Source organism: Stegostoma tigrinum, chromosome X (genome assembly GCF_030684315.1).
Source record: "Stegostoma tigrinum isolate sSteTig4 chromosome X, sSteTig4.hap1, whole genome shotgun sequence".
NCBI classification, from domain to species: domain Eukaryota; kingdom Metazoa; phylum Chordata; class Chondrichthyes; order Orectolobiformes; family Stegostomatidae; genus Stegostoma; species Stegostoma tigrinum.
Genome location: NC_081404.1, coordinates 12525125 through 12550717, shown reverse-complemented (window position 1 = coordinate 12550717; position 25593 = coordinate 12525125). Strand labels below are relative to the sequence as shown.

At 40.1% G+C, this 25593-nt stretch overlaps 1 protein-coding gene across 3 annotated transcripts in view; it reads left to right on the top strand.

Moving 5' to 3' along the window:
* kmt2d (lysine (K)-specific methyltransferase 2D) overlaps positions 1–25593 on the top strand; it is a 281603-nt gene that overhangs the window by 130462 nt on the left and 125548 nt on the right. For 2 of the 3 annotated variants that reach the window (XM_048523505.2, XM_048523504.2), the window contains exons 9-20: positions 659–846; positions 1637–1788; positions 7585–7689; positions 9849–10969; positions 17225–17338; positions 18803–18910; positions 20142–20246; positions 20998–21179; positions 23520–23684; positions 24254–24363; positions 24735–24785; positions 24863–25096. In XM_048523505.2, coding sequence (XP_048379462.2) covers positions 659–846; positions 1637–1788; positions 7585–7689; positions 9849–10969; positions 17225–17338; positions 18803–18910; positions 20142–20246; positions 20998–21179; positions 23520–23684; positions 24254–24363; positions 24735–24785; positions 24863–25096 — 2635 coding nt within the window. The remainder of the gene's footprint in view (positions 1–658; positions 847–1636; positions 1789–7584; positions 7690–9848; positions 10970–17224; positions 17339–18802; positions 18911–20141; positions 20247–20997; positions 21180–23519; positions 23685–24253; positions 24364–24734; positions 24786–24862; positions 25097–25593) is intronic. The other variant, XM_048523503.2, reaches the window with a different exon arrangement.

The window sequence follows — 25593 nt, the reverse complement described above, 5'->3', positions numbered from 1 at the left end:
ACACTTATAAATTTCCTCCCTCTTTACCTGCCCGTTGGTAGCTTTGCGGTTTAACCTGACCAAGTACAAGCTAGTTTACTCTTAGAAACATCTAAATTTTGCTGCCACCACCAGTCAAAACAATCAAGTAATCAGTCACTAGGATTATGACATTGTCCTTGTTTGCTAATGCCTTGCGAAATGCTTCAAGTGAGGAAAGGAAAAAGCTCCTGTTTGGGTAACAACCAATTTATTTGAGTCTTTGTTAATGAATGATGTGTAGCATGGGAAGGTCCAAGAGGGAAAGAACAGAAAGGGAAGATTATTTTAAATCTTCTATATTTAAGAATCCACTCCTCTGCTTTCTAAAATAAGAATGTGTGCATAGTGACTTGCTGCTGTACGTGCATGTTGGAGTGTGGAGGAAAGAGAGGGTCAGCGTTGGTTGATATGATTTGTGGTTTCCTTTTTGCTTCTCAAACGTTAGACTAATCATGCAAGACCCGAGAGTCCCATACGGGGCTTAATTTTCAGTGCAACATTGTGAAAATGCTCTTTTTTTTGGGTTCATTTTAATCATGAAACTGCGCTCGGATGTTAAGTCAATTGAATCAAAGGCACAATTTGACATGTCTAATGTGCTTTTCAAGGCAGCTTCACTCCTAATTTCTTTCTGCAGAACTGCCGGGTGTGCAGTGATTGTGGTTCAAGGTCTGCAGGGAAGCATCCAAATGCACAGTGGCATCACAACTATTCAGTGTGTGAGAAATGTTACTGGCAACGAAACAGGGATACTGCAGTGTGCACAATATGTGGTAAAACAAATGAACAAATGGATGACACACTAAACTGCCATATCTGCCAAAGGTAAATGACTTCTGCCATTATTATTTGTCAGGTCTGGAAAAGATGTTTCTGTTGGCAGCAGCCATCATAGTCAATTGCATCTGGAGTAAATTGCACCACAATATGTATACGGTAGTTGATTGGAGCATAATCAAATTAAAGACCAATATTAGTACCCCTTCGGTTGTACCCTAATCATTTGTAACTAACAATGCATATAGAACCGAAACCAGTGTGGGTGAAATTTTAATGCTTTTCAAGCATGTAGACAGTGAACTTGTGCATATCTTTGTGTAGAATTTACCACATAGAAATTGGCATAGTCCAACTGGGCCAAATAACCAGTTTCTAAGCTGTGGACTAGATTCCTTCCACTCCACTTCATCTAATTCTACCAAGTCAACATTTTTATACACACCACCTTGTTTCTCAAAGGGTTTTAGTCAAGGAACCTGTCTTACATGATGCATCTTCCGCTTATAATTTTATTGTGTTACATAACATGCACACCCAGCTGACTTAATAGACAATCATACCCCCGCTCTTTTTACTGTGTAGCTCTTAAGCATGTTGCTGTTTGGAATGTACAGTCAGTCTTGTGTGACTACCTTTGCTTCGTGCTTCATTTCCTTCAAAGAGGATTCTGATTTCATTTCAAATTTTATGTTACCAAGAATCTCAGATGTTTGGAGGAAATAAACAAATTACAATTTACTGTATTTCTTGTACTTGCCTACTTCATCTTGTCAATTTTAATTTTTAGAATAGAAACGGCAACTTCTCATTGGCTTCTTGCATTCTTTAATCTCAGGTGGATCCATGCAGACTGTGGCGCTTCGTCTCTCAGTTTATCAGGGCAACAATACACATGTACGATGTGTAAAAACCCATCACAAAACTCTGGTCTTTCACCTTCTGAGCATGTTGTTGAGAGGCGGTTGAAGCTTCGTTCGGTGGAATCAGGTAAGTATTAATAGATTTATTTTGTTTTCTGAAAGATGTTTGGCCCTCACTTGGACCAGTGAAAATGTTTTTGCAATTTAAATAGCTAAATATTCTAACACACTTAAGTTGATTATTGGAATTTTAATATGCTGTGATGTCAGTTCAGTTACAGTGTCATAGTTGTTCAGCACAGAAACAGACCCTTCAGTCCTATTCGTCCATGCCGACCAGATATCTTGGATAAGTCTAGTCCCATTTGGCCTGTAATCCTGTCAACCCTTCTTATTCATACACCCATCCAGATGCCTTTTAAATGTTGTAATTATACCAGTCTCCTCCTCCACTTCCTCTGGCAGCTAATTGCACACATGCACCATCGTCTGCATGAAAAAGTTTCTCCTTATACCCCTTTTAAATCTCTCCCCCCCCCCCCCCCCCCCCCCCACCTTAAACCTGTGCCCTCCAGTTTTGGGCATCCCCACCCTGGGGAAAAGACCTTGGCTATTCACCCTCGTGATTTTATAAACTTCTATAAGGTCACTGCTCAGTCTCCAATGCTCCAGGAGTGAAAAGTCCCAACCTATTTAACCTCTTCCCTGTAGCTCAAAACCTCCAACCCTGGCAACATCCTTGTAAATCTTTTCTGAACCCTTTCAAGTTTCACAACATCTTCCCTATAGTAGGGAGACCAGAACTGAATGCAGTATTCCAAAAGTGACCAATATCCTGTACTGCTGCAACATGACATCCCAGCTCTTATACTCAAAACACTGACCAATAAAGCCAAGTGTACCAAGCCTTGCCTTCGCTACCCTTCTACCTGTGACTCCATCTTCAACGAACTATGAACCTGCACCGAAGGTCTCTTTGTTTGGCAACACGCAGCAGGGCCTGCTCTGATTTGCCTTACCAAACTGCAACACCTCACGTTTACCTAAATTAAACTCCATCTGCCCCTCTTCGGCCTATCTGATCAAGGTTCCATTGTACTCTAAGGTGATCTTCACTGTTCGCTACATCGCCAATTTTGGTGCCATCTGTAAACTTTTTAACCACTTTTCCTACATTTATATCCATATCATTTATGTAAATGGCAATAAGCTGTCACAGGCTTCCTGAAAAACAGCCCTCCATTGCTACCCTCCAAGAAAAATCTGTTGCGAAAATGTTAGACCATTAGATACGAGCAGAAATTAGGCCATTCGGCCTATCGCGTCTGCTCCACCATTCAGTCATAGCAGATAAGGTCCTCAACCCCATTCTCCTGTTTTTCTCCCCGTAATCTTTGATAATCTAGAACCTATCTATCTCAGTCTTAAACGTACTCGATGACTCGGCCTCCACAGCTTTCTGTGGCAGTGAATTCCATTGATTCACCGCTCTCTGGTTGAAGAAGTTTCCCCTTATTTCTGCTCTAAAAGGTCTTCCCTTTACTCTAAGGCTGTGCCCTCAGGTCCTAGTCTCTCCTACAAATGAAAATGTCTTCCCAACATCCATTCTGTCCAGGGTATTCCGTAATTTGTAAACTTCAATTCTATTCCCCCTCATTCCTCTAAACTCCATTGAGTATAGTTCCAGAGACCTCAAACGTTCGTCGTGTGGTAAGCTTTTCATTCCTGGGACCATTCTTGTGAACTTGCTCTGAACCCACTCCAGGGCCAGAACATCCTTCCTAAGATATGGGGTCCAAAACTGCACACAGTACTCCAAGTGTGGCCTGACCAGAGCCTTATAAAGCCTCAGTAGTACATCTCTGCTCTTATATTCAAGACCTCTCAAAATAAATGCCAACATTGTATTTGTCTTCCTGACTACTGACTCAACCTGCAAGTTTACTTTGAGAGAATCCTGGACTAGAACTCGCAAATCTCTCTGCACTTCAGACTTCTGAATTTTCTCCCCATTTAGAAAATAGTCCATGCTTTTATTCTTCTTACCAATGTGCGTGACCTCACACTTTCCCACGATGTACTCCATCTGCCACTTTTCCCACTCTCCTAACCTGTCCAAATCCTCCTGCAGCCTCCCCGCCGCCTCAGTACTACCTGTCCTTCCCACCTATCTTTTGTATCATCTGAAAACTTAGCCAGGATGCCCACAGTTCCTTCATCTAGCTCATTAATGTATAAAGTGAAAAGTTGTGGTCCCAATGCCGACCCTTATAGAACACCACTTGTCCCTGGCTGCCATCCTGAGAAAGACCCTTTTATCTCCACTCTGCTTTCTGCCAGACAACCAATCTTCTATCCATGCTAGGAGCTGACCTCGAACACCATGGGCCCTTATCTTACTCAGCAACCTCCTGTGCAGCACCTTGTCAATGGCCTTCTTAAGAGCCCAGGTAGATAACACCCATTGGCTCTCATTGGTCTACCCTGCTCGTTACTTCCTCAAAGAATTCTAGCAGATTTTTCAGGCATGGTCTCCTCTTGATGAAACCATGCTGACTTTGCCCTATTTTACTATACACTTCCAAATATTCAGAAATCTCATCCTTTACAATGGACTCCAAAATCTTGCCCATGATCGAGGTTAGGCTAATCGGCCTGTAATTTTTCATTGTTTGCCTTATTCCGTTTTTAAACAGGCGTGTCACATTAGTGATTTTCCAGTCCTCTGGGACCCTCCCTGACTCTAGCAATTCCTGAACGATCACCACCAGTGCTTCCACTATCTCTTCTCCTTGAGTATTCTGAAGCGTAGTCCATCTGGTCTATGTAATTTATCCACCTTCAGGCCAATCAGTTTTACTAGTCCCTTTTCCATGGTGATGGCCATACTTAGCTCTGTCCCCTGACACTCTGTTAAATGGGTGTGAGATTGCTCGCTGACCTGGAAGGTTCATTTTCAGACGTTTCGTCACCATTCTAGGTAACATCATCAGTGAGCCTCCGATGAAGCGCTGGTGTTATGTCCCGCTTTCTATTTATCTGGGTAGGTTTTCTTGCGTTGGTGATGTCATTTCCTGTTCTTTTTCTCAGGGGATGGTAGATTGATTTGGAGCCAATGTGTTTGTCGATGGCATTCCAACCGGAATTCCAATGCTTCTAGGAATTCTCGTGCGTGTCTCTGTTTGGCTTGTCCTAGGATGGATGTGTTGTCCTTCCTCATCTGTATGTAAGGATACTAGTGATAGTGGGTCATGTCGTTTTGTGGCCAGTTGATGTTCATGTATCCTGGTGGCTAGCTTTCTGCCAGTTTGTCCAATGTAGTGTTTGTCACAGTTCTTGCAAGGTATTTTGTAGATGACGTTTGTTTTATTTGTTGTCTGTATAGGGTCTTTTAAGTTCATTAGCTGCTGTTTTAGTGTGTTGGTGGGTTTGTAGGCTACCCTGATGCCAAGCGGTCCGAGTGGTCTGGCAGTCATTTCGGAAATGTCATTGATGTAGGGGAGTGTGGTTATGGTTTCTGAGCCCGTTTTGTCTGTTTGTTTGGGTTTATTGCTGAGGAATCGGCAGACTGTGTTCATTGGGTACCCATTTTTTTTGAATACGCTGTATAGGTGATTTTCCTCCGCTCTGCGTAGTTCCTCTGTGCTGCAGTGTGTGGTGGCTCGTTGGAATAATGTTCTCATGCAGCTTCGTTTGTGGGTGTTGGGATGGTTGCTCCTGAGAAAAAGAACAGGAAATGACATCACCAATGGAGGAAATGATGTCACCAGCCCAAGAAAACCTAACCAGATAAATAGAAAGCAGGACATAACACCAGTGCTTCGCCGGAGGTTCACTGATGATGTTACCTAGAATGGTGACGAAACGTCTGAAAATGAACCTTCCAGCTCAGCGAGCAATCTCACATCCAGAACCTCAACCTGAGCTACAAATCTTCTCAAAACTCACTAACTCTGTTAAATTTTTGGTAGATTACTTGTGTCTTCCGCCATGAAGACTGACGCAACGTAATTATTCAGTTCCTCAGCCATTTCCTTGTTCCCCACCACTATCTCTCCACTGTCATTTTCCAGTGGTCCAGTGTCCACTTTTGCCCCTCTTTTGCCTTTTTTATATACCTGAAGAAACTCTTGCAGTCTTCATTTATATTGCTGGCTAGCTTACCCTCATTTAATCTTCTCCCCTCTTTCTGTTGGCCTTTGTAAGCTTCCCAGTCTTCTGGTTTCCTACTGCCTTTCACCACATTATATGCTTTGTCTTTTGCTTTTATGCTATCCCTGACTCCCTTAGTCAGCCATGGTTGTCTCATCTTCCCTGTACCATGCTTCTTTTTCCGAGGGATGAATTTTTGCTACGTCTCCTGAATTACTCCCAGACGCTCCTGCCATCACTGTTCCTGTCTTTCCTGCTTGGCTCCTCGTCCAGTCAATTCTGCCCAGCTCCTCCCTCACACCTCTGCAGTTGCCTTTATTCAGCTGTAATACCGTTACCTCTGATTCTGTCTTCTCCCTCTCAAATTGCACAGTAAATTCTATCATCTTAAGACCACTGCCTCCTCAAGGTTCTTTTACCTTAAGCTCCCTTATCAAGTCTGCCTCATTGCATGACACTAAATCCAGTGTTGCCTGTTCCCTTGTGGGCTCCACCATGAGCTGCTCCAAAAAGCCATCTCGTAGATATTCCACAAACTCCTTCTCTTGCAGTCCACTACCAACATGATTTTCCCAGTCCGCCCTGCATGTTAATAATCTCCCATGATCACTGTGACTTTGCCTTTCTTACACCTTTTCTATCTCCTTGTGTGTCTGGCGCCCCAACTCCTGACTACTGTTGAGAGGGCTGTATACAACTCCCAACTATGATTTCTTTTTTTGTTAAAAAAACCTTTTTGCGGTTCCTCAATTCTACTCCCATAGATTCTACACCATCTGACCCTACTTTGTTTCTTTCTACTGATTTTAATTTCATTTCTCACTAATAAGGCAACCCCGCCCCCTTGGCCCACCTGCCTATCTTTTCGACAGGATGTATATCCTTGGATATTCTGTTCTGAATCCTGATCCTGTTGTACACACCTTTTTGTTGTAATTTCATTTTTGTTTCAGCAAGCTAACCTATTAAGTCATGAATATGGTGTGCTGTATCCTCCTGTGTCATAACTTGGAGTGACATTTTTAATTTATGTAGAGTATAAATATTTATAGTGGTAATTTCATGTGAAAATAATTCATGTCACGTGGACCACCTACTAATCTGAATTCCGACACAATAAAAGTTTTTCACAAGTGCAGTTACTGACCGTGGTTATTTGGTCTGCTGTGTGTTGTCTTCTCCTGTTCTTATAGCCCTTTTCTGGCTTGCAAAAGTAATTTTGTCAGCCATTTGTGATTGGGCTCCACTGACGTCCTGTTAGTGACGCTGTAGGAGATGCTGAAAATTCTGATGAAGGACCACTTGACCTGCTGACACTTACAGTTCCGAAACACAATTATTAAGCAACAAAATAAAGCTTTGTGGTTGTTTTGCACTTGTATCTAGTTATTTCTTATGATCACTTAAAATTTACTATTGCCCAAGAGAAAATTATTTAAATAAGTCATGAGTGTTTGGAAGATTCAGTTTCTTTTTTGCGAACGAAAAAATCCTCCATCCTTGTATGGATGTTGGTAAGCTTTTCATGTCATTGACAGGTAGTCAATGAGTCAAATGACAGAGGCCACAAGGTGATTTTGGCATGAGTTTTTCAATGTTGCTGAGATCAGGAAATCAGATATGAGGGTTGAACTTTTATTGGTAAATAATAATGGCACTGCAAATTCATGCTTTCATGCACTATTGTATGAATAGAGTTCACAGGTGATGAATCCTCAAGACTAAAAAAAAATTAAGCAGCTAGAAAAAAATGTTGCTTTTTGTTGTGCAGAGAACATAAAAGAAACTGAATGGACTGAAAAGCGGAGAAAGGACGTTGAGCCAGAAAAACAATTGAATGAGTGTGTCGCTGGAGACCCATTTCAAAAACAAGAGGGTGAGAAGTGAGCTTTAAACTAGAACTGTTTGTCAATTTTGACTCATGCTTTCGATCTGCAGTACTGAATTTTTAACTCTAAATTTATACAAATATTTTATTAGAAAATTAAATTATTCCCATTAGAAAATGTTTAAACTATTTATTTTTTACTAAGCAAAATATCCAATCAGCTTTCTTGTTTTCAAACTGCTATAGCCTTGATAGTGATTTGCACTTTTTCAGTGTTGGATATTTGCTGTTCTGACCACCTGAGTGAAATATAGGAGGATCACCAGCACTATGGAAATCACAGCCCAAAAAGCGTTACCTCTTTCAGATGACTGGGTGGGAGGGAAGAGGAATTCAGATTAAAATTTGGATTGAAAGAAATTTTCTTGCCTGCTGAGCCAGCAGAACATGTAACTTATTTTTGTGGAAGGTTCGCATCTTTAAATTTGTTGAAAAGTGTCAACTGAAGACAACCTTTCTGCTCCCAAGAAGAATGAATGCTTTCTGGGTGACTAAAGAAAATGCAATAGAAATGAAACAGAAAAGATAAGCTAACAATGAACAGTAGCCTCATAATACAATAAAGAATCAAGCAGATAAGAAATGCAGCGATGATTTGAGGGGGGAGAAATTTTTTTTAAGAATTAGTTGCTAACACAGTAGGGAATACTCAAGACTTTTAGACGTGTACAAATTGACTATCAAAGGATAGGCAGATGAGTAAATGGAAATCTTGTGCAGGCAGAGGACATAGTTGGAAAACGTACTTTGTATCTGTCTTCATGAAAGATTATGTTGTCAAAGTCGCAGTAAAGTGAATGAACAAAAATAGGCACTTAACGGTTGGACAGCATTTAAGTCACCCTATCTGAATTAGATGCATCCTAGGTTGTTGAGAGAAGTAGGGATGAGAATATTGAAATACTGTGCGCTGCCCTGAAAAAAACAATGCACTCAATGTAAGTCTCCACATTTGTGTGTTACATTTCCATGTAACATTAGAAGCACTGATAGGATTTCCAGAATATGTGCTGTGACAAATCTATAACACTTCCACTTTTGGGTGGCGCATTTCCGCTACAGCACCATCTCTATCATTGTGTGGCATTGTAGGTTTTTTTAAGTTTTATGTCCTCCACAGCTTGGCAACTGGGTTCACTACTCTCTCTCTTGGGAATCTGGTCTGTTGGCAAAGCTTGCCAGCCACCCAGACCAATGCTTTACAGTGTGACTATCTCGGTGCTTGCCACTACGCTGGCTTCCTGTTAGTGTTGCTGTAGGAGATCCTCTGAATTCTGAAGAAGGGCCATTGGGCTTGAAGCTGTTTTTATCTTAATAGATGCTGCTAGATTTCTCCAGCACGCTCTGTATTTGTTTCAGGAAATCCTCTAGCTGCCTCAAAGTGCTCTGTGGAGTAACTGTAATGTAGCTGAATGGATTGGAGCAGCTGTTCTGCACTAGCAATGCCCTATGAAAGGTGAATGGAATAGCTCGTTTATTAATGGGATTAATTTGGAGGGGGAATGTTGACCAGGGCATCAAGAGTACATTCTTGGTTTTTTAATATTGCCTTGTGATATTTAACATTCACCTGAGAGACAAGGGGCCTTGGTTTAAACTTTTACCCAAAGCACAGCATCTAATGTGCATCTAAAAGTATACAATTTAGGCCAGCTCTGCGAGCTCAACTCCTGGAGTGGAGTGTGAACCCACAGTTCTTTTGCCTCTGAAGCTGGTGTTAGTGAGTCATGCAAAAGGTTTTTAAGTTCTAAAAACCATGAGTGGTGACTAATAATTGCCTTAAATTTACAATTCTGCCTTCACAGAACTAGCATAAGGAAGCTCTACAAGTGAAATATTTGAATATTGCGAAGTGTTCTTTGCGCTAGGTCGCAATGCACTTTTTGTAATCCAACCCCTGGAGTCTGTTATTTCTTCATTAAACTTAAAAATGTAACTATTTTACAGTATGTTTGCCATGATTTCAAATAACTGTTTTGTCATCTTTATTTTTCAATCTTAGTTTGATGTTTGTTTTGGAAATCTACCATTGCTCATTTTCCTAAATATCCTGTGAAAGAAATGGAATATCAACAAAATTGGTATTGCAGCTAGTTGATAAAGGGCTAATGGTGGAGTGGTAGTATTTAACCATTTTGTTTTGACAGGTTCGATTGATACGACTAGTAGTGGCATGGTAACAGAAATTCAAGGACAGCAAACGTCAGATGTTGGCACCAAGGAGCAGGTGGAATCTCAATCTCTTGTTTCTTTGGAGGAAGATGGGGTTGAAGACTTAACTACAGCGAAAGAGATTGAATATGAGAAACCTAATGAAGGTTTGCATTCTTCTCCAGATACAGAGCTTTGTCAGACATCTGAAACTGAGGTAGGTGCTCCACGTTCTGAGAACATTAAAAGTGGAGTAGTCACTTCAGTGGAATCTTTGTCTGCAGATAAAGAATTACCAGAACATTTTAGTTTAGATGCAACAGACCAGTTGGAAGATTTTATACAGGAGAAAGAAGTAAAGATGGAGAGCCCGGTTTCTCCATTAGACCAGGTTGAGCCAAGTGTTCCTGCAGAAATGGGTGTCAGCCCCACTGGTCCTGTCTCAGAAGAATTGAAACCCCACCACTTTGTCGCAGATCCTGACCTGATAGACTCTGCTAGTAACTCTGCCGAAGCACAATTAGACTCTGCCTCTGTTTTGATCCAGCAGGAGACTGACAAAATCCAGACAGACAAAACTGAACTGTGTGACATTCCTGCTGACTCTGTCTGTGGCTTTGTGGAGAGGGGTGAAGTTTCTAATATAGTATCGGATGGGATGGAGACCAGGGATAATCCTGTTGAAATGGAAGTTAATGATATTGTAACCCCTATGGAGGTTGTACCTGCAGTAAATAAGCTAAAGACTGAGCAAGATGCTCAAATGGAGGTGCAAAATGGGAGCACAGACCCTGTCTGTAACGTGTTCATTAAATCTGAGATTGTGGAGGAGACATCAAATCAAAGTCAAACTGACTCAAACAGCACCTGCTTAGAACCAGATTATCCAGTTACTTTGGACCGTGATCCACGTCTGGCTTCCATGGATGTTTGTATGACCGTAGCAGATGATATTTCTTCAAGAGTGGAAGAAGAAACTGAAAAGTCAAATTCAGACCTCCGGTTGACAGAAACTGAAGATTCCCTCCCAGCTGACTCTGGAATGATGAAGAGTGAATCTGGCAAGCCTGCTATAATGAAGAGGCGCTTTTCACCAGGTCGCCCTCGAGTAAAACAGGTAAAGGAGGAACAGAGGGTATTTGTTTTTGAAAGATATGCATTTTATAATCAACTTGTTCAGCTATGTTAGTACACACGTCTGGCTAAGTTGAACTTGAATCCAAGCTAATAAAATGTGAGGCTGGATGAACACAGCAGGCCCAGCAGCATCTCAGGAGCACAATGTGCTCCTGAGATGCTGCTGGGCCTGCTGTGTTCATCCAGCCTCACATTTTATTAGCTTGGATTCTCCAGCATCTGCAGTTCTCATTATCATTGAATCCAAGCTGCCTGGCTCAGACTTAAGGAAGTTACACCACACCACAAGAACATCTCTGGTTTCTGATTTTAGGGGTGATTCAAATGGAAATTGTTCACTTTAATAAATATTGAATGGATATTTTCAAAGTTCTGTGCAGGAGTACACAGACATATGCATACTTCTTTCCCCTTACTACCATTGCATAAGGCTTTTGAAGCACATTGTGGATCAGACAAATGATTTAGGTTAGATTCCCTACAGTGTGGAAACAGGCCCTTCAGCCCAACAAGTCCACCCCGCCACTTGGAGCATCCCACCCAGACCCATCCCCCCTATAACCCAGACATCCCTGAACACTACGGGAAGTTTAGCATGGCCACTCCACCTAGCCTGCACATCTTTGGACTGTGGGAGGAAACACATGCAGAAACGGGGAGAACGGTGCAAACTCCGCACGGACAGTTAGCCGAGGCTGGAATCGAACCCAGGTCCTTGGCGCTGTGAGGCTACAGTGCTAACCACTGAGCCACCATGCCGCTCCAAAGTGGCTCTGCAAATGCGTTAAATTTATGGTAGCGAAGGCGAGCCATTCAACATAATGTCTGTTTGTCCTTACAATCCAAAACTAATTCTACTGCCCTGCTTCAAAAACACACTTTTTTTTTTCATTTTCCCTTGTCTGATCTAAGGTATCACATCACGCTCACTTTGTGATGATTTAATTTACCTTCAGTCATCATGATCTGCATCAAACCTCTTCAGAACTTTTCAAATGTCTGAGCTAAATTTCTTTCTTCTCTGATTATAGTGCAAATCTTATTCGCCTCAAGTTTTTACTCATGCTTGTAGTTTCCCATCTCTGGTGTAATTTAGCTGTACACTTTCTGTACTGTATACATGACTTGCAAACTGTGGACTAACCAGTATATAGAGAAATTCATCCTTATTTTTAGACGTCTACTTGTGTTTCTACTGATGTTCTTTGAAAATAAACTTTTCTTTCTAATAACTGTCTAGTTACATTTGAACCTTCAGCAAATCACATTCGCATGTCCTGGTTTCCTGTTTCTTCTTTTGCTTTTTAATCAAGTACTTCATCGATCACCTGTCATACATTCTGCTGAACTGTCTGTTACCCTGAAGTATTTTACAGAGCTCCTTTCTGTTTAATCATGCACTTTCTATTGTACATACAAACCAGGTGCAAGAGTAGGCTTTCAGACCCTTGAGCCTGACTTGGCCTTCATATGGAGCATGGTTGATCTGATTTTTAAACTCAAATCTGCATTACCATCTATCCCTGATAATCTTTCACCTTCTTATTTAACCAGAATCTATCCATCTCTGCTTTTTTTTACAAAAATAATCAAGGACTCTTCCTGAAAAGGTGGTAGAAGTAGTGTCGAAGATTCTCAACCCTTTGAGTAAAAATATTTCCTACATATACTGCACCTGTAGACCTTTGCCGACTCATTTAACCTACCTCTATCTTTCTGTAGCCTCTTTGTTATCATTGCAACTTATTTTTCTCTCTCTTTGCATCGTCAGCAATTTTTGCAACCATACCTTCCACTCATTGCAGCTTATCGATTCTCTGCTTAGTTAGTCATTCTTCAATTCATGCTGATCTGATACCCCCATACCATGAGCAGTAACTTTTTAAGGCACTTTATCAAATGCCTTGGAGAAGCTGTGTATACCGCTCCCCCCTTAATCCACAGCACAAATGACCTCTTCGAAGACTTCCAATAGATCAGTCAGAAATGATTTTCTTTTCATAAAACCACTTTGACTCGGCTGATTAGCCTGAGTTTATCTAAGTGTCCTGCTACAACTACGTTCGTAATAGCTCTCAATATTTGCCCTGTGGCAGATGTTAAGCTAACTGGCCTGTGGTTACCTGTGTTCTGTTTCCCCTCCCCTTTTGAATAAAGGAGTTATATTTGCTATCCTCCTCCAATCCAGAATCAAGAGAGCTTTAGAAAGTTAAAACTAATGCATCAACTATCTCATTTGTCACATCTTTTAAGACCATATGGTGAATTCCATAAGGATGCAGGTGCTTGTCAGCACACAGGTCCAATAATTTACTCAGTGTCATTTCTCTGATTTATGATTTTCTATCCGTCCCTCCCTTTCATTTCCTGATTTATCACTGCTTCTGGGTTGTTCGGTTCATTTTACCATTTTCTTATTTTCAATTGTTAATTCTTTTCTAAATATTTATGGAAATGTCTTGCCATCCATTTTTACATTTTTATTGTACCTCAGTTTCTTCCCTCCTTTAAATTTTTGGTCATTCCTATGACAGATTATTTTTTAAAAATCTTCTGCCACCTGTCTTTGCACAATTGTTTTTTATTTGACTCTTTCACCTTTGAAGCTCACCACAGATAATGGGTCTGACCCTTGGATTTCTTCTTGCTCTTTTTATTCATCTAATTTGTAGATACTGAACTATCCCCTTAAATGTTGGCCACAGCATCTCTATTGATCTATCCTTTAACCGAATTTGCCAGTTCACTTTAGCCAGCTCTGTTGTCAGCAGTCTTTCTGTGTGCCACGCTCTCTCTCTAAATCAGTGGCTGTCTTTTGTCTCAGCTCATATCCTTTTGCCTTGTTCATGTAATGCATTTCATAAGTCACTCGAAACAATTTCCAATAACCTGCTAGCCAGCCAGTCAGTTTTCCTTTCTGATTCCCCTTCCTGTGTTGTGAATAGCATATGCAGGTGGTGGGCATTAACTGGGGTTGCACTTGACCTCATGGGTATATTTTAATTTGGGTTTTCAAAAGAGTGTAAGGAGACGTTTACAGAAATTCTGGTGAGGGTTGAGTTAGGAGATGTAATATTTCATTTGAAATAAATGTAGGCCTGATAAGAGTTTTGCTCTGCAATGGTATTCTTCGCCAGCTAGGTTTTAGAAATATGATGTGTGCACGTTGATTGTTTCCCTTACCTTTCATATTGCCCCTTTTCTCTTTTTGAAACAATTATCACTGTCACTCCTCAAAATACTCTCACACAGCCCTTCTGTTCTCACAAACTACTGCTCCATCTCCCTTTTCTCCTGCTTGAAAATATTGCCTCCAAAATCTGTGTCCATCTTTCCTGCCACTGTTTTGATCTGTCCAATCGGCTTTCCATTTCTTCCACAGCAACAAAATGGTCTTAATCCAAGTCAGAAATGACATCCCCTAAGACTAGTGCATATGCAGTACCTTTCCTGACCTCAAGATGCCTTAAAGCGCACTAATCAATGAAGTGCTTTTAGAAGTGTAGTGTCTTTTGTAATGTAGGAAGTGTAATGGATAATTTTTGTGCAACAAAATCCTGCAAACAGCAGTGTGGTGGTAATAGATCATTTTGTTTTGACATGATTCAACACTACATATTAGCCTTCAAAAAAACCTTCTCTTCCAAATGTGATGTGGAGTCTTTGACATTTCGCACCCAAAAGATGCAATTCGAGGATGGTGCAGCATTCCCCATTACTCCAGTTTCAATCAGAATTTGTGCTCCATTTCCTAGAATGGGTATTCAGTCCACAGTCTTCTAACTTGGGTCAGAAAACTGTTCATTGACCAATGGATGACATCTATTGTTCTCATTGTTGTTTTCCTCTTTTTTTTCTTTTTGAAAACTACTTTGGTCATGGATGCAGTTGTTGACTTTGTGCTCCTTCATGGCTCTTTCTCCATGACTGTTCAGTGGGTCTGCCCTACTGCTTAATGTACTAGATTGTAAATAGAGCAGTTCTACCTATTTCTCATCTTTACTTTGCAGCATCACGTAGAAAATAGGAGCAGAAATAGGCCCTTGTGCCCTTGTTGTGATCTGCTATTCAGTATGTTTGTGGCTGATCATCTAACTCAGTCCTCTGTGCCTCCTTTCGCCCCATACCCTCTCTGTCTAATTCCTTCTTGAAAACATTGAAACATCTGGAACCTCTCGTGTTCTCTCTGTTGGTATGAGCCAGACCCAGATCACCTCACAGTATATTAAGGTAGTCTTGACCCTAAGTTTTTCTTGTGTTTTTAAAAGTACATGTCAGGTACTGTGTTCAGATGCAATTCAATTGTTAAATCGCTTTCTCGCACGTGCTCTCTACATCTATCCTGCCATCCTAAGAATCAGTGCATATGCCCTTTATTGCATTAGATCAGGAGACCACAGCTGCATACTGCATTCCGGGTGTGATCTCACCAGAGCTCTGTACGATGGCAGCAAAGCATCTTTGTTCTTGTACCCGAATTCCCTGACCGCGAACACCAGCATACTGTTTGCCTGCTAGTTTGCAGAGGCTGGTGTACAACAATAATCAGCTCATGTTGCATCTCTCTTTCTCAATCTATCACCATTCAGATAGTCTGTCTCCCTGTTTTTGCTACCAAGGTGAATAGCCTCATGTTTATCCACAGTATACTTTGTGATACGCATTTGCCCACTCGCTCAACTTCTCCAAATCCCATTACCTCTGAAAGCTCTGCTCTTCTATATGATCTCCTTCAGCAGCATAACCTGCACATAGAGGATTATCCTTCACATATATACTTACAATACATCGACAACAGAGACAGTAGAGGGGTTGAGAAATGGCTTTGGAGAGGTAGAAGAAGTGCTTGCCAGGCATCTAGTGTTGGATGAACTGCTGGTCATTCATCTTGTTATTACTTGTAGAATTTGTCAATGTTCAAAATTCATGCTGCCTTATCGAAGCCAATGCACTTCAGAGTTGGCTATGTTAACTATTTTGTTGTGTGTCTTAGACACTTGATTGTATGCTGTATAAGTTCAAGTCTATTTTTCTTCAAACTTTTATTTGGTTGTTGTGTAAACTTAGGCTTCACTGGACTAAGGCACTGGAAATGAGGCACTGCGATTCCCAAGGTCATCACAAAATGTAAAGACCTGATAAAAATACCTAAAGTTCCCCCAATTTACCTGTCTTTTAGACCCAGGTTGACAGAGCATGGACCAGATCTTTGTACTTAACAAGAATCACAAACAAATAGTCTATCTATAACTAAACAATTATGAACAGTAGACATAAATTCTACTAGTTAAAACTCTAACCTGCTTTATAAAGCCCCCTGTCCAACACGAATAGATACTCAAAAAAAAAAGTCATGGTTGTTATGAGTGTAGAGAAAGGCCGCGAGGACAGTTCAATAGTCACCATCCACAGGGTTCGCTCAGATGGTCCTTTTTGTCTCATCAGGACTTGCTGCTGCTTGATCTTCCTTCTCCAGGTCCTTTCACTTGTTTGCAAGCAACATAAGGTGACTGGTTATCATTTAAAGTCTCTTTGATTTATGGTTAAGAGCCACAGTTTACAGCAACTGAAGAAGTGAAATAACTGACTTCCTTCAGACTTGAGGATTTTTTTATTTACTTCCTTTTTTCTGACCACACCTTTCACCTACCTGGGAACAAATTATGTTGGCATGCAACTGATCTTTGTCGTCAACAACTTGTCACCATCCACAGACTAGTCAGCTTCTTGACCCTGGCTGCATCTCCCTTTGTTCGCACCCTGCCTCCAGCTCATCATAGCAAACTGCTTGCACAAACAGTAGTATCAGCAGCACTTTCATTCAATGACCAGTAGGTTGCTTTTAAAAAGTTTTCAGACCTGTCCTTTTCCTATTCCACCCCACAACCAAAATTACAAAAAGAAACTGGTCTTGACAACACTTCTCATGGTAAAACAATATTAATAGTAAAGCAATATTAAGTGAAGAGCAGTTGCTGCTGCTGTTAGCTATATAGGTCCTGGATGTGAGATGAGGTTTTGGGGATGGTGGCCGGTGGGTAGAGGAGGAGAAGAAGGATGATCATGTGGTTTAAGGCTATTGTGAGGGCAGTGGTTCTTGCTGGGACTGCCCTATGATTCCTTTTTATCCTTCCCCAACAAGTTTGCACGACACTGATGTATTCAGAATTTTGCAGCTGAAGGTAAGTAATTTTTTAAAAATGTGGAATTTAAAACATTTATTGTTTTGCTGCAGGGTCGTTGCAACAGTTTTCCAGGCAAAAAACGACCCCGTGGTGGTGGACACGTTGGGCGAGGCCGAGGGCGATCACGTTTGAAGTCTGTATCTGGAATCTTGGAGTCTTTAGGGGTAAGAGTTAAATGATTTGGGTATCAGAAGTTGGATTATTTTGGGAAATTGTTACAACCTAATCACTTGCAGATTTGTTTGTTTACTCCAAATCAAAAGCACAAAGTAGAACACATTTGTCTCTCAACCTCACAATACAAAGTTTGTGACTACACTTTCGCCATGTAGTAGTCTTGTTTTCAAAACTTATTTGGGCCATTAGGGGGATGTTATTAGTAAGAGTGAAGCACTACTCTTGGCATAGTGGGGAAAATCTGAGGCCCAGTCAATCTTCTCTTCTGTGCATTTATTTAATGAGCGGTAGCAGAAGCCCACCCTTCAGATTAGGATATGTTCCATGAAGTGAAAAGAATTCAGAATGGTAAAAGTGGATAACAACTTAGCCAAATGTGCTCACTGTAAAACTTTTTGTTTGTTTTTAAGGATCATTGTAGCTGATTTGTATTGTTTAATTTGATATTCTTGTTTTGTTTCTGAAATTTTATTTTCAGCATTTAAAAATGAAACCATTTTAGATTTAAAAACTGGATCAAGTTCTCTTTGAATATTGCTTAAACTTAAGACAAACTGAAATTTTATTTCAAAAAAAGTTGCAGTAAAAGAAAGTGATAATCTAAAATTATTTTTAGCTTGCATGGCTCAAATTTTGAGACCCAGCGTTAGACTCTTACTTAGACCTAATAGGGCATATGTTTCAGAGGTGATAGGAACTGCAGATGCTGGAGAATCTGAGGTAACAAGGTGTAGAGCTAGATGAACACAAGCCAAGCAGCATCAGAGGAGCAGGAAAGCTGACATTTTGGGCCTAGACCTGTCTTCCTCTGATGCTGCTTGCCCTGCTGTGTTCATCCAGCTCTCCACCTTGTTATCTCAGGGCATATATTTATTTGGCTTTAGCCACTCGCTTGTTGCACTGGTTTTACAGCAATAAAAATTGTTTATTATGAATAAGAGAATTGTTGTGATTGTCCTTGCACTAATCAACACCTTGATGTGTCGCTAAAGTCAGTTTTCTAAGAGTTAACAGTATTGTAACTATGTCAATGCACTGTTTAGCTTTCTCCATTTCAAATTTGAAATTAAAACCTCAGGTTTGCTGTAATGTAACAAAATCAATCCTCATTGTAGTGCGCAGAAATGATCCAGATCTTCTCCAAAATGAAACACGCTTTGCTTAATTACTTTCATGCTGAAAATTGAGCCAGTGTGTGCATGCATCACTTTCATTGCATCAGTGTCACAACTGTAGTTGCGTCATTGATGATGTGCAAAGACTGCTGATATTTCACACTAAAACAAGGGCACTTTTTTATGGCCAAATTCAAAAAAACTTTTTTTTTCTAAGTCATATGACCACCTGAGAAAAGTCCAGGCATTTAACTGGAATTAATTGCAAGGAAACTGACTGAACAGTGTCTGTTTAGACTGATTTTCTAGTGCTGAACTATTCATATCTGGTCTCAGTCCACAGGAGTGGATACGTCTCCAAGTAAAGATGATGATGATGACGATGACACAATGCACAACACAGTGGTTCTCTTCTCCACTGAAGACAAATTTATTCTCCTGCAGGTAGGCTTTCTTATTCCCAGGGTGATTCGATCAGTTTATAATCATTTAATAGTGTGAATAAAAGATGCAATAGACCCCTGTATTGGTTATTGGCGTTCATACGCACTTCAAGTTATGCACAATAATTTACTTGGAAGTTGGACTTCATTTTTGAATGAATACGTAAAATGTAGTTGATTAAGTTTTCACAGACTCTGCGTTCTTCATTCATTCAGCAGGGAAAATTGTCACCTAGATGTTTGGTGTCTGATTTATTGTCCATCTAGCTGATAATTTTGTTTCAGCAAAGGAAGGCTCCACATTGTGTGGCTGATTAACTTTTCCTGGGGTTCTTCAGTATTCAACTATAAATTTTGAATAATGGGCTAACTAGTGTCATGGTGGTAGTCTGTGTTCCTAAGAGCTATGATGTTTTCAATTTCCAATGACAGTGTAACTCCAAATTAGATTAAGTGTGTGAGACCCAGGTGTAGTTAAAGGTCTAGTTAAATAACTGGTGGCCTGGACATGTGGCACGTGGTATTTGACTTGTCCTGAATACCATGATTAGAATGAAAGGTGAGCAGTTGGTCTTCAAGCTGGTCTGCAACTCAGCTTATTAGAATCACTGTTGGAATTATGATTTGTGTGGTTTTTTGTGTGATGAGGTGAGGGTGGGGGTTTGGTGGGAGTAGGGAGATGGAGTTGTTGTGTGGAAGGATACAAGCTATGTCCTGATTGATGTAATGTATTTTGAATTATTCGTTTGGACGGTTTTGTTTACGTTTTGAGCCCAAATTTGCATTCAGTTTTGCATCCCAGCATGCCACGTGGTGCGATATTTTGTTCATGTGTGTAGATAATGAGCAACTCTACAGTTGCTGTTCATTATGGGGGCTTCCCGACTTCTGAAGTGATCTCATAGAGCGACGTAATTTCCAAGACCCAACATATAAATGTTTCCAGTACTTACGATTGGCTCCTTTATATCGCCCCATATTGTGTTCTGACTTGCACACAAATCAACTCAAGAGTGGACCCCAGAGAGGAACCCTTTCACTTGGGGTCTACCTGTCCCAGAATCCAACCCAAATAGTTGTGGAACTTTGTACTTGATGAAAAACATTTTGCGTCAAATCACAGACCATGCATCTTGATTCAAAATGTATTTACAAAATTATAAACTAGTGTACATGTTAACAGATAATATTCAAGAATAACTTGTAACATTGCTTTTGTTTTTATTTTTCAGGATATGTGTGTGGTTTGTGGGAGCTTTGGACGAGGGGTGGAGGGACAGCTGTTGGCCTGCTCACAGTGCGGACAATGCTACCACCCATACTGTGTCAACAGTAAGGTATGGAGATAGGAAAGGGAGATGCAAGTTAAATTTGTAAAGATCCTATGATTAAACAATGTTGGATGAATGCAGACCTGCTGACTTTGCACAGAAGGAAAGGAAGGAGAATCAACAGCAAGTCAGAGGTTGTAACCAAATAGTTCCTCTTGACTTGTGACAGACCAGTGCAGCAACATTGGCAAATGTCTGTGAAAGAGCACCCAAATTGCCTACATGGCCAGAGTGCTTTTATAATTGTTAATTAAGTCCCAAAATAAATAGGCAATAAAGGCAAAAAATTTAAACCTTCAGCACTTGCAGAACATATGAGTATACTGTGAAGCAAGCTATACCTTTTTCAAGAGCTGCTTGGATCTCCTGTGCGGGGCATGTTTACTTTATATTACTTATACAAAACTGGCTTGAATTTATCCATTCAACAATGTGAGGGAGTTTTGTCTTTTTTTCTCCTACCCAGAATCAGCATCCAACAATTCCATGTATAATAACACAAAGCAGAGTTCTGTTTGTGCGTTCCCTTCCCAAAGGCTAGAGGATTTCCTCTGTATGTCTCACAACCATAAAAATCCTTATGTGAAGTATGCATACAGTCTCACTGCTAATCTTGTAGTGTGGACAATCTTACTCCAGTGGCCAAAAGGAGCAGTGCCTCCTGCAACCTAATTGATCATTTTAGGTCTAAATCTGAACTCTTATTGGAAAATTGATGGAAATCTTTAGGTTTTCAATTATGTTTTTTGTTTTGCAGATTACAAAAGTTATGTTGAGCAAAGGGTGGCGTTGTTTGGAATGTATTGTATGTGAAGCATGTGGAAAAGCTTCCGATCCTGCTCGATTATTGTTATGTGATGACTGTGATATAAGTTACCACACATATTGCCTGGATCCACCATTGCAAACTGTTCCAAAGGGTGGGTGGAAATGCAAGTGGTGAGTGTAAAATTCAATTGTGTATGACCAGACACCAAGAACGGGAAATTGTCTGTTTTTGGGTGGGGGGGTTTCTTTTTGCTTTTCTTTTCCTCTTCTCCACGAGTCAGAGCCTTTGTACAATAAGGTTGTAGTGATGTCAAGTTACTGTCCATTAGCTCACTCTAGTGATCAATTGTTTACACTTGATTTGAGTTTTAGCGTAGTCAGACAGCTTACGATCTACTTAGTTACTCTTCTAACTAGCTGCATGAACATATACCTTCTAGAACTGCTAGTATAGCAGTATTTGTGTTGTCCCCCATCCCTGACCCGACCAAAAGATCAGGAGTGTTGTCGTTTTTTTTCCACCCATATTGTTGTACTGGTTAACTCAATGTTGACTTTGGATGTATCTGAGTATCATCCTGATTGTGTGACTTTCTTGGTGAATATTTTTGAATCATTGGGGGCGCTAAGACATTTTTGCGATCAGTTTGCTTTCCTTTTCATTTTTCTGCAAGTCTTTTATACTTGGAAAAAGTAATATTCACTTTCATATATTTCTTTTTTTAAGACTATATAATTTTATAGGCATTTTATAAGTAGGAGTAACTTCTATTAAATTGGCTAGCTTAGCTAAAAATGGCTTGAAGGGTCAATTAAAAACATTAATAGTAACCATGCATATTGTTGCAAGGATTTAGAACTGAAACAGTGTTCTATTCATGTTTCAGGTTGTTTGTTTTTTAAAAAAAATTGCAATTCTCCCAGTTGTTTCCAAAGCAGTTTTCTTCAGAAAGCTCTTGAAATTGTGGGGTGGTACAATTTGGGAAGAATGTGGAGAGAATTTTAAAGTGGGTGTAAGCAGAAGGATGACCTGGGGATGTTTGTACATATTTATGGTAGGAACAGGTTAACAAAACAAGATTTCAAAAGAGCAGCAAAACACATAAAAGGTAAAATTCTGCTGGGCCAATTTTGAACAAAAATAATGTAGCCTCAGCTGAAATGTTGTGTTTGAATTTGAACACCATGCTTTTTAGGACACACGTGAAGGCTTTGGGGAGGGTACAGCAAAGGTCTGCAAGAGTGGCTCCAGTGATGAGACATAGTAACATACAGACTGGATCAGCTGGTGTTGCTCTCCTTAGAGCATACAAGGCAAAAAACTGTAGATGCTGGAAAAAAAAAATACTCAGCAGGTCTAGCAGCTTGTGTGGAGAGAGAAACAGAATAAAGATTTGTAATCTGGTATGACTGTAATGATTATACCAGACTCCAAGCATTAAATTTCTTTGTTCACAAATGCTGCCAGATCTGAGTTTTTCCATTTTCTGCATTCGTTTAAGGCTAAGGGAAGACTTGTTAAAGGCTTAAAATCGAAGGATTCTGAGAGTTAATAAGGAGCATCTGTTTCCAATGGCTGAAGCATTGTGCAGGTTTAAGACAATTGGCATAAGAACCAGAGGCAGCATTAGGGAAAATCCTTTGTTTTACAAATCAAGTGGATTTGGGTTGCATTGCGTGGATGGTGATATGTGTTCAACAATTGCCTTCAAAAAGAGTATTAGTGAAAAGGTAGAAGAGGAAAGAAAACATGCAGGCGAATGGGGAAAGTGCAATAGTGGGATTAACTGGACTGTACTTTAAAAGAGCTGGCGCAGGCTTAGTGGACTGAATTTGTTCCTGTGCTGTACTGCTCTTTGATTCGATGACTTTGCAAGTAGATTAAGGGTTATCTTGTGTAAAGTTGGAGGGTCAATCACAGTGTGGTATGGTTTTAGGATGAGGGGCAGGAGATTGGGTGAATTTGAGGAAAAAGCATTTTCATCCAAGGGGAGGTGGTGGTGATAGAGAAAGATCTATGTTTCCATAACTTTGATCATCTTTGGATCTTGTAGTTTGTGTTATGACAAAGGGGGAGAAAAAACTGAGCTTTTTTTTAAATTTCTAAGTTTCGTTCATTTGTGAGATGTGGGTGTCGTTGGCTGCACCAGCATTTATTGCCCATCCCTAGTCACACTTCGGAAGGTGACAACGAGCTGCTGCCTGGAACTTTTGCAACCCATTCAATGTAGATAGCCCCACAATTTTATTAGGGAACGGAGTTCTTCCAGCGTTTTGAGCGTGTGACACTGAAGGAACACTGATGTATTTCCAAGTCAGGATGGTGAATGGCTTACAGGGGAACTTGTAGTGTTTGTTTGCCCATGCATCTGTTGCTGTTTTTCCAGATGGTAGTGATCAAAGGTTTGAAGATGCTGTCGGAGGAATCTTGGTGAATTTTATATGATAAATGCAGTACATATATAATTTTTTTGTATATTGCAATAATATGAAGCCAAACTTGTCTTTCAGGTGTGTTTGCTGTACACAGTGTGGTGCCACAACACCTGGTTTTCACTGTGAGTGGCAGAATAACTACACTCATTGTGCACCTTGTGGCAGCCTTGTTACTTGTCCTAGCTGCAATGAAGACTACGAAGAAGAAGATCTTCTCATACAGTGTCATCATTGTGATCGGTAGGGTAGAGGAATGTCTATCAGTGGTTTTACCAAGTCTTTTGTGGTGTTCTCCACTAAAGAATTTCATTGTTTCAAGTCCCTAACTCATTTTATGTTGAATCCTATGAAATGTATTTTGCATGATGAGCAATGGTTTTGATCCATCTTTTTACATTAAAAACAAATATTTGTAGTTTTCCTTGGATTGTGCTCACATAACTAATTTAGATGCACACTCTTTTCAGAGCTCAGGTTTTCTGTGATGTATCTTTTGTTATGATAGCCTTTTTAAAGATAATGAAGCGACAGTAAGCTTGTAATAAAAGTTTCCATGAAATGATTGTCATCCTTTCAATCTACTTGTGTAAAAGGCCAGACTTGGTGCTGGTAACAACGTCGCTTCTCATTATTGGTGTGAAAGTCTACTTGGGGACTTCTGATCAAAGCTATTCCCAATACATAACTGTATCACTGAGCTGAAAAACACAATTTATTTGGGCTTCAAATTCTTTAAACCTGTTAGTAGTTACTCTGATTTAAGTAATTAGTTTGTACATCTGTTGCCTGAGTGGTGTTAATGCTTGCAGGTGGGTCCACGCCATTTGTGAAAATCTCTTCACAGAAGATGAAGTGGAACTAGCAGCAGATGAGGGCTTTGATTGTACTGCGTGTGAGCCCTTTGTTGTTCGTCCAATTGGTGAGTCATAGTCCACAATTGTATGTTAAGGAATGCAGTAACAATCTTTTTGGTTAGTTTAGAAATAACAGTCCTCTGAAAGAAATGAGATATCGTTTTATTAATTTGTACCTTAGTTTTACTTATGTTTGCAACTGCTACTCTCTTCAACCTCAACAAGGTAGCCAGGCTTCTTATTTTGAAGATGACAGAGACCTGCATTAGAGTGTGTAATATTCAGCGTATAGGGCATTATAGTGACAAAGTTCTTGACTGTTTTAATAGCCAAGCCTCCAAATTAATCAAATGTCTAATATATCAGGACTACGTACATATTTTAAAATTTAGTGTTTCTAACATTTGAAATGACGGTTCCTAATTTTTATTTGTAGTTCGAAGTGAATCCCCTGTGATTGCACCTATTGTCAAAGTCAAGGATCCAGGTGAGTTCTTTAGAAAGCTGATTGGAAATTCATTATATTCTTCTCTCTTTTTGTATAGTATGCTAAATTTATTTTAGATTTGATTTATCTATATGTAGAGCCACGGTTTTATAATCATGACGGCGTATGGCTGACAGAGTCGGGAATGTCACAGTTCCGAAGTCTCTTACTTTCTCCGCCACACAAAAAAGGACCAAAGCCCAAACTAAAGAACAAACCTCCAACTCCATGCAGTGAGCCAATGATGGTTAGTGTAGATGGCTCATCTATAGAAATAAAGAAAGAAGAAGGTGAAGGGGAGGAGGAAAAAGGTGAGGAACAGAGGTTGGAAAGGCATGCTGCTTTTCCATCTTATTGAAATCTAATTTTATGTTGAGAAAGTTGTACTGCAGCAAAAATTCATAGACCTTGTTTAAAAAAAAAACAGCTGGACGATTAAGTGGTACTGCACGTTAATGTTGTGCATTCCTCTTTCTAAGCAGTTTTTTGGAATTTGAAGTAACATTACATGAGAGATGTTTTGTTTTGCCCTACAATTTATGGAACTTGGTGCACAGGTTACAACTAATGTAGTGAGAACAACATTCTTTTCTCTACCACTTTTTTTGTGAGAAAGTAAGTTTTCTTTTTTTTTGACATATGTCCTCTTGCATTTTGAATTTTGTTTTGAGCAACAACTGTTAGAGACTATTTTGAGTAATGCCGAGAAAAGACCAATGCTGTCAAAAATTTTCAACTCTCACTGATCATGACAGGCACCAGCACCAACTTCAGACGGAGCAAAAATTTTATTCTGCATGAGTAAAAA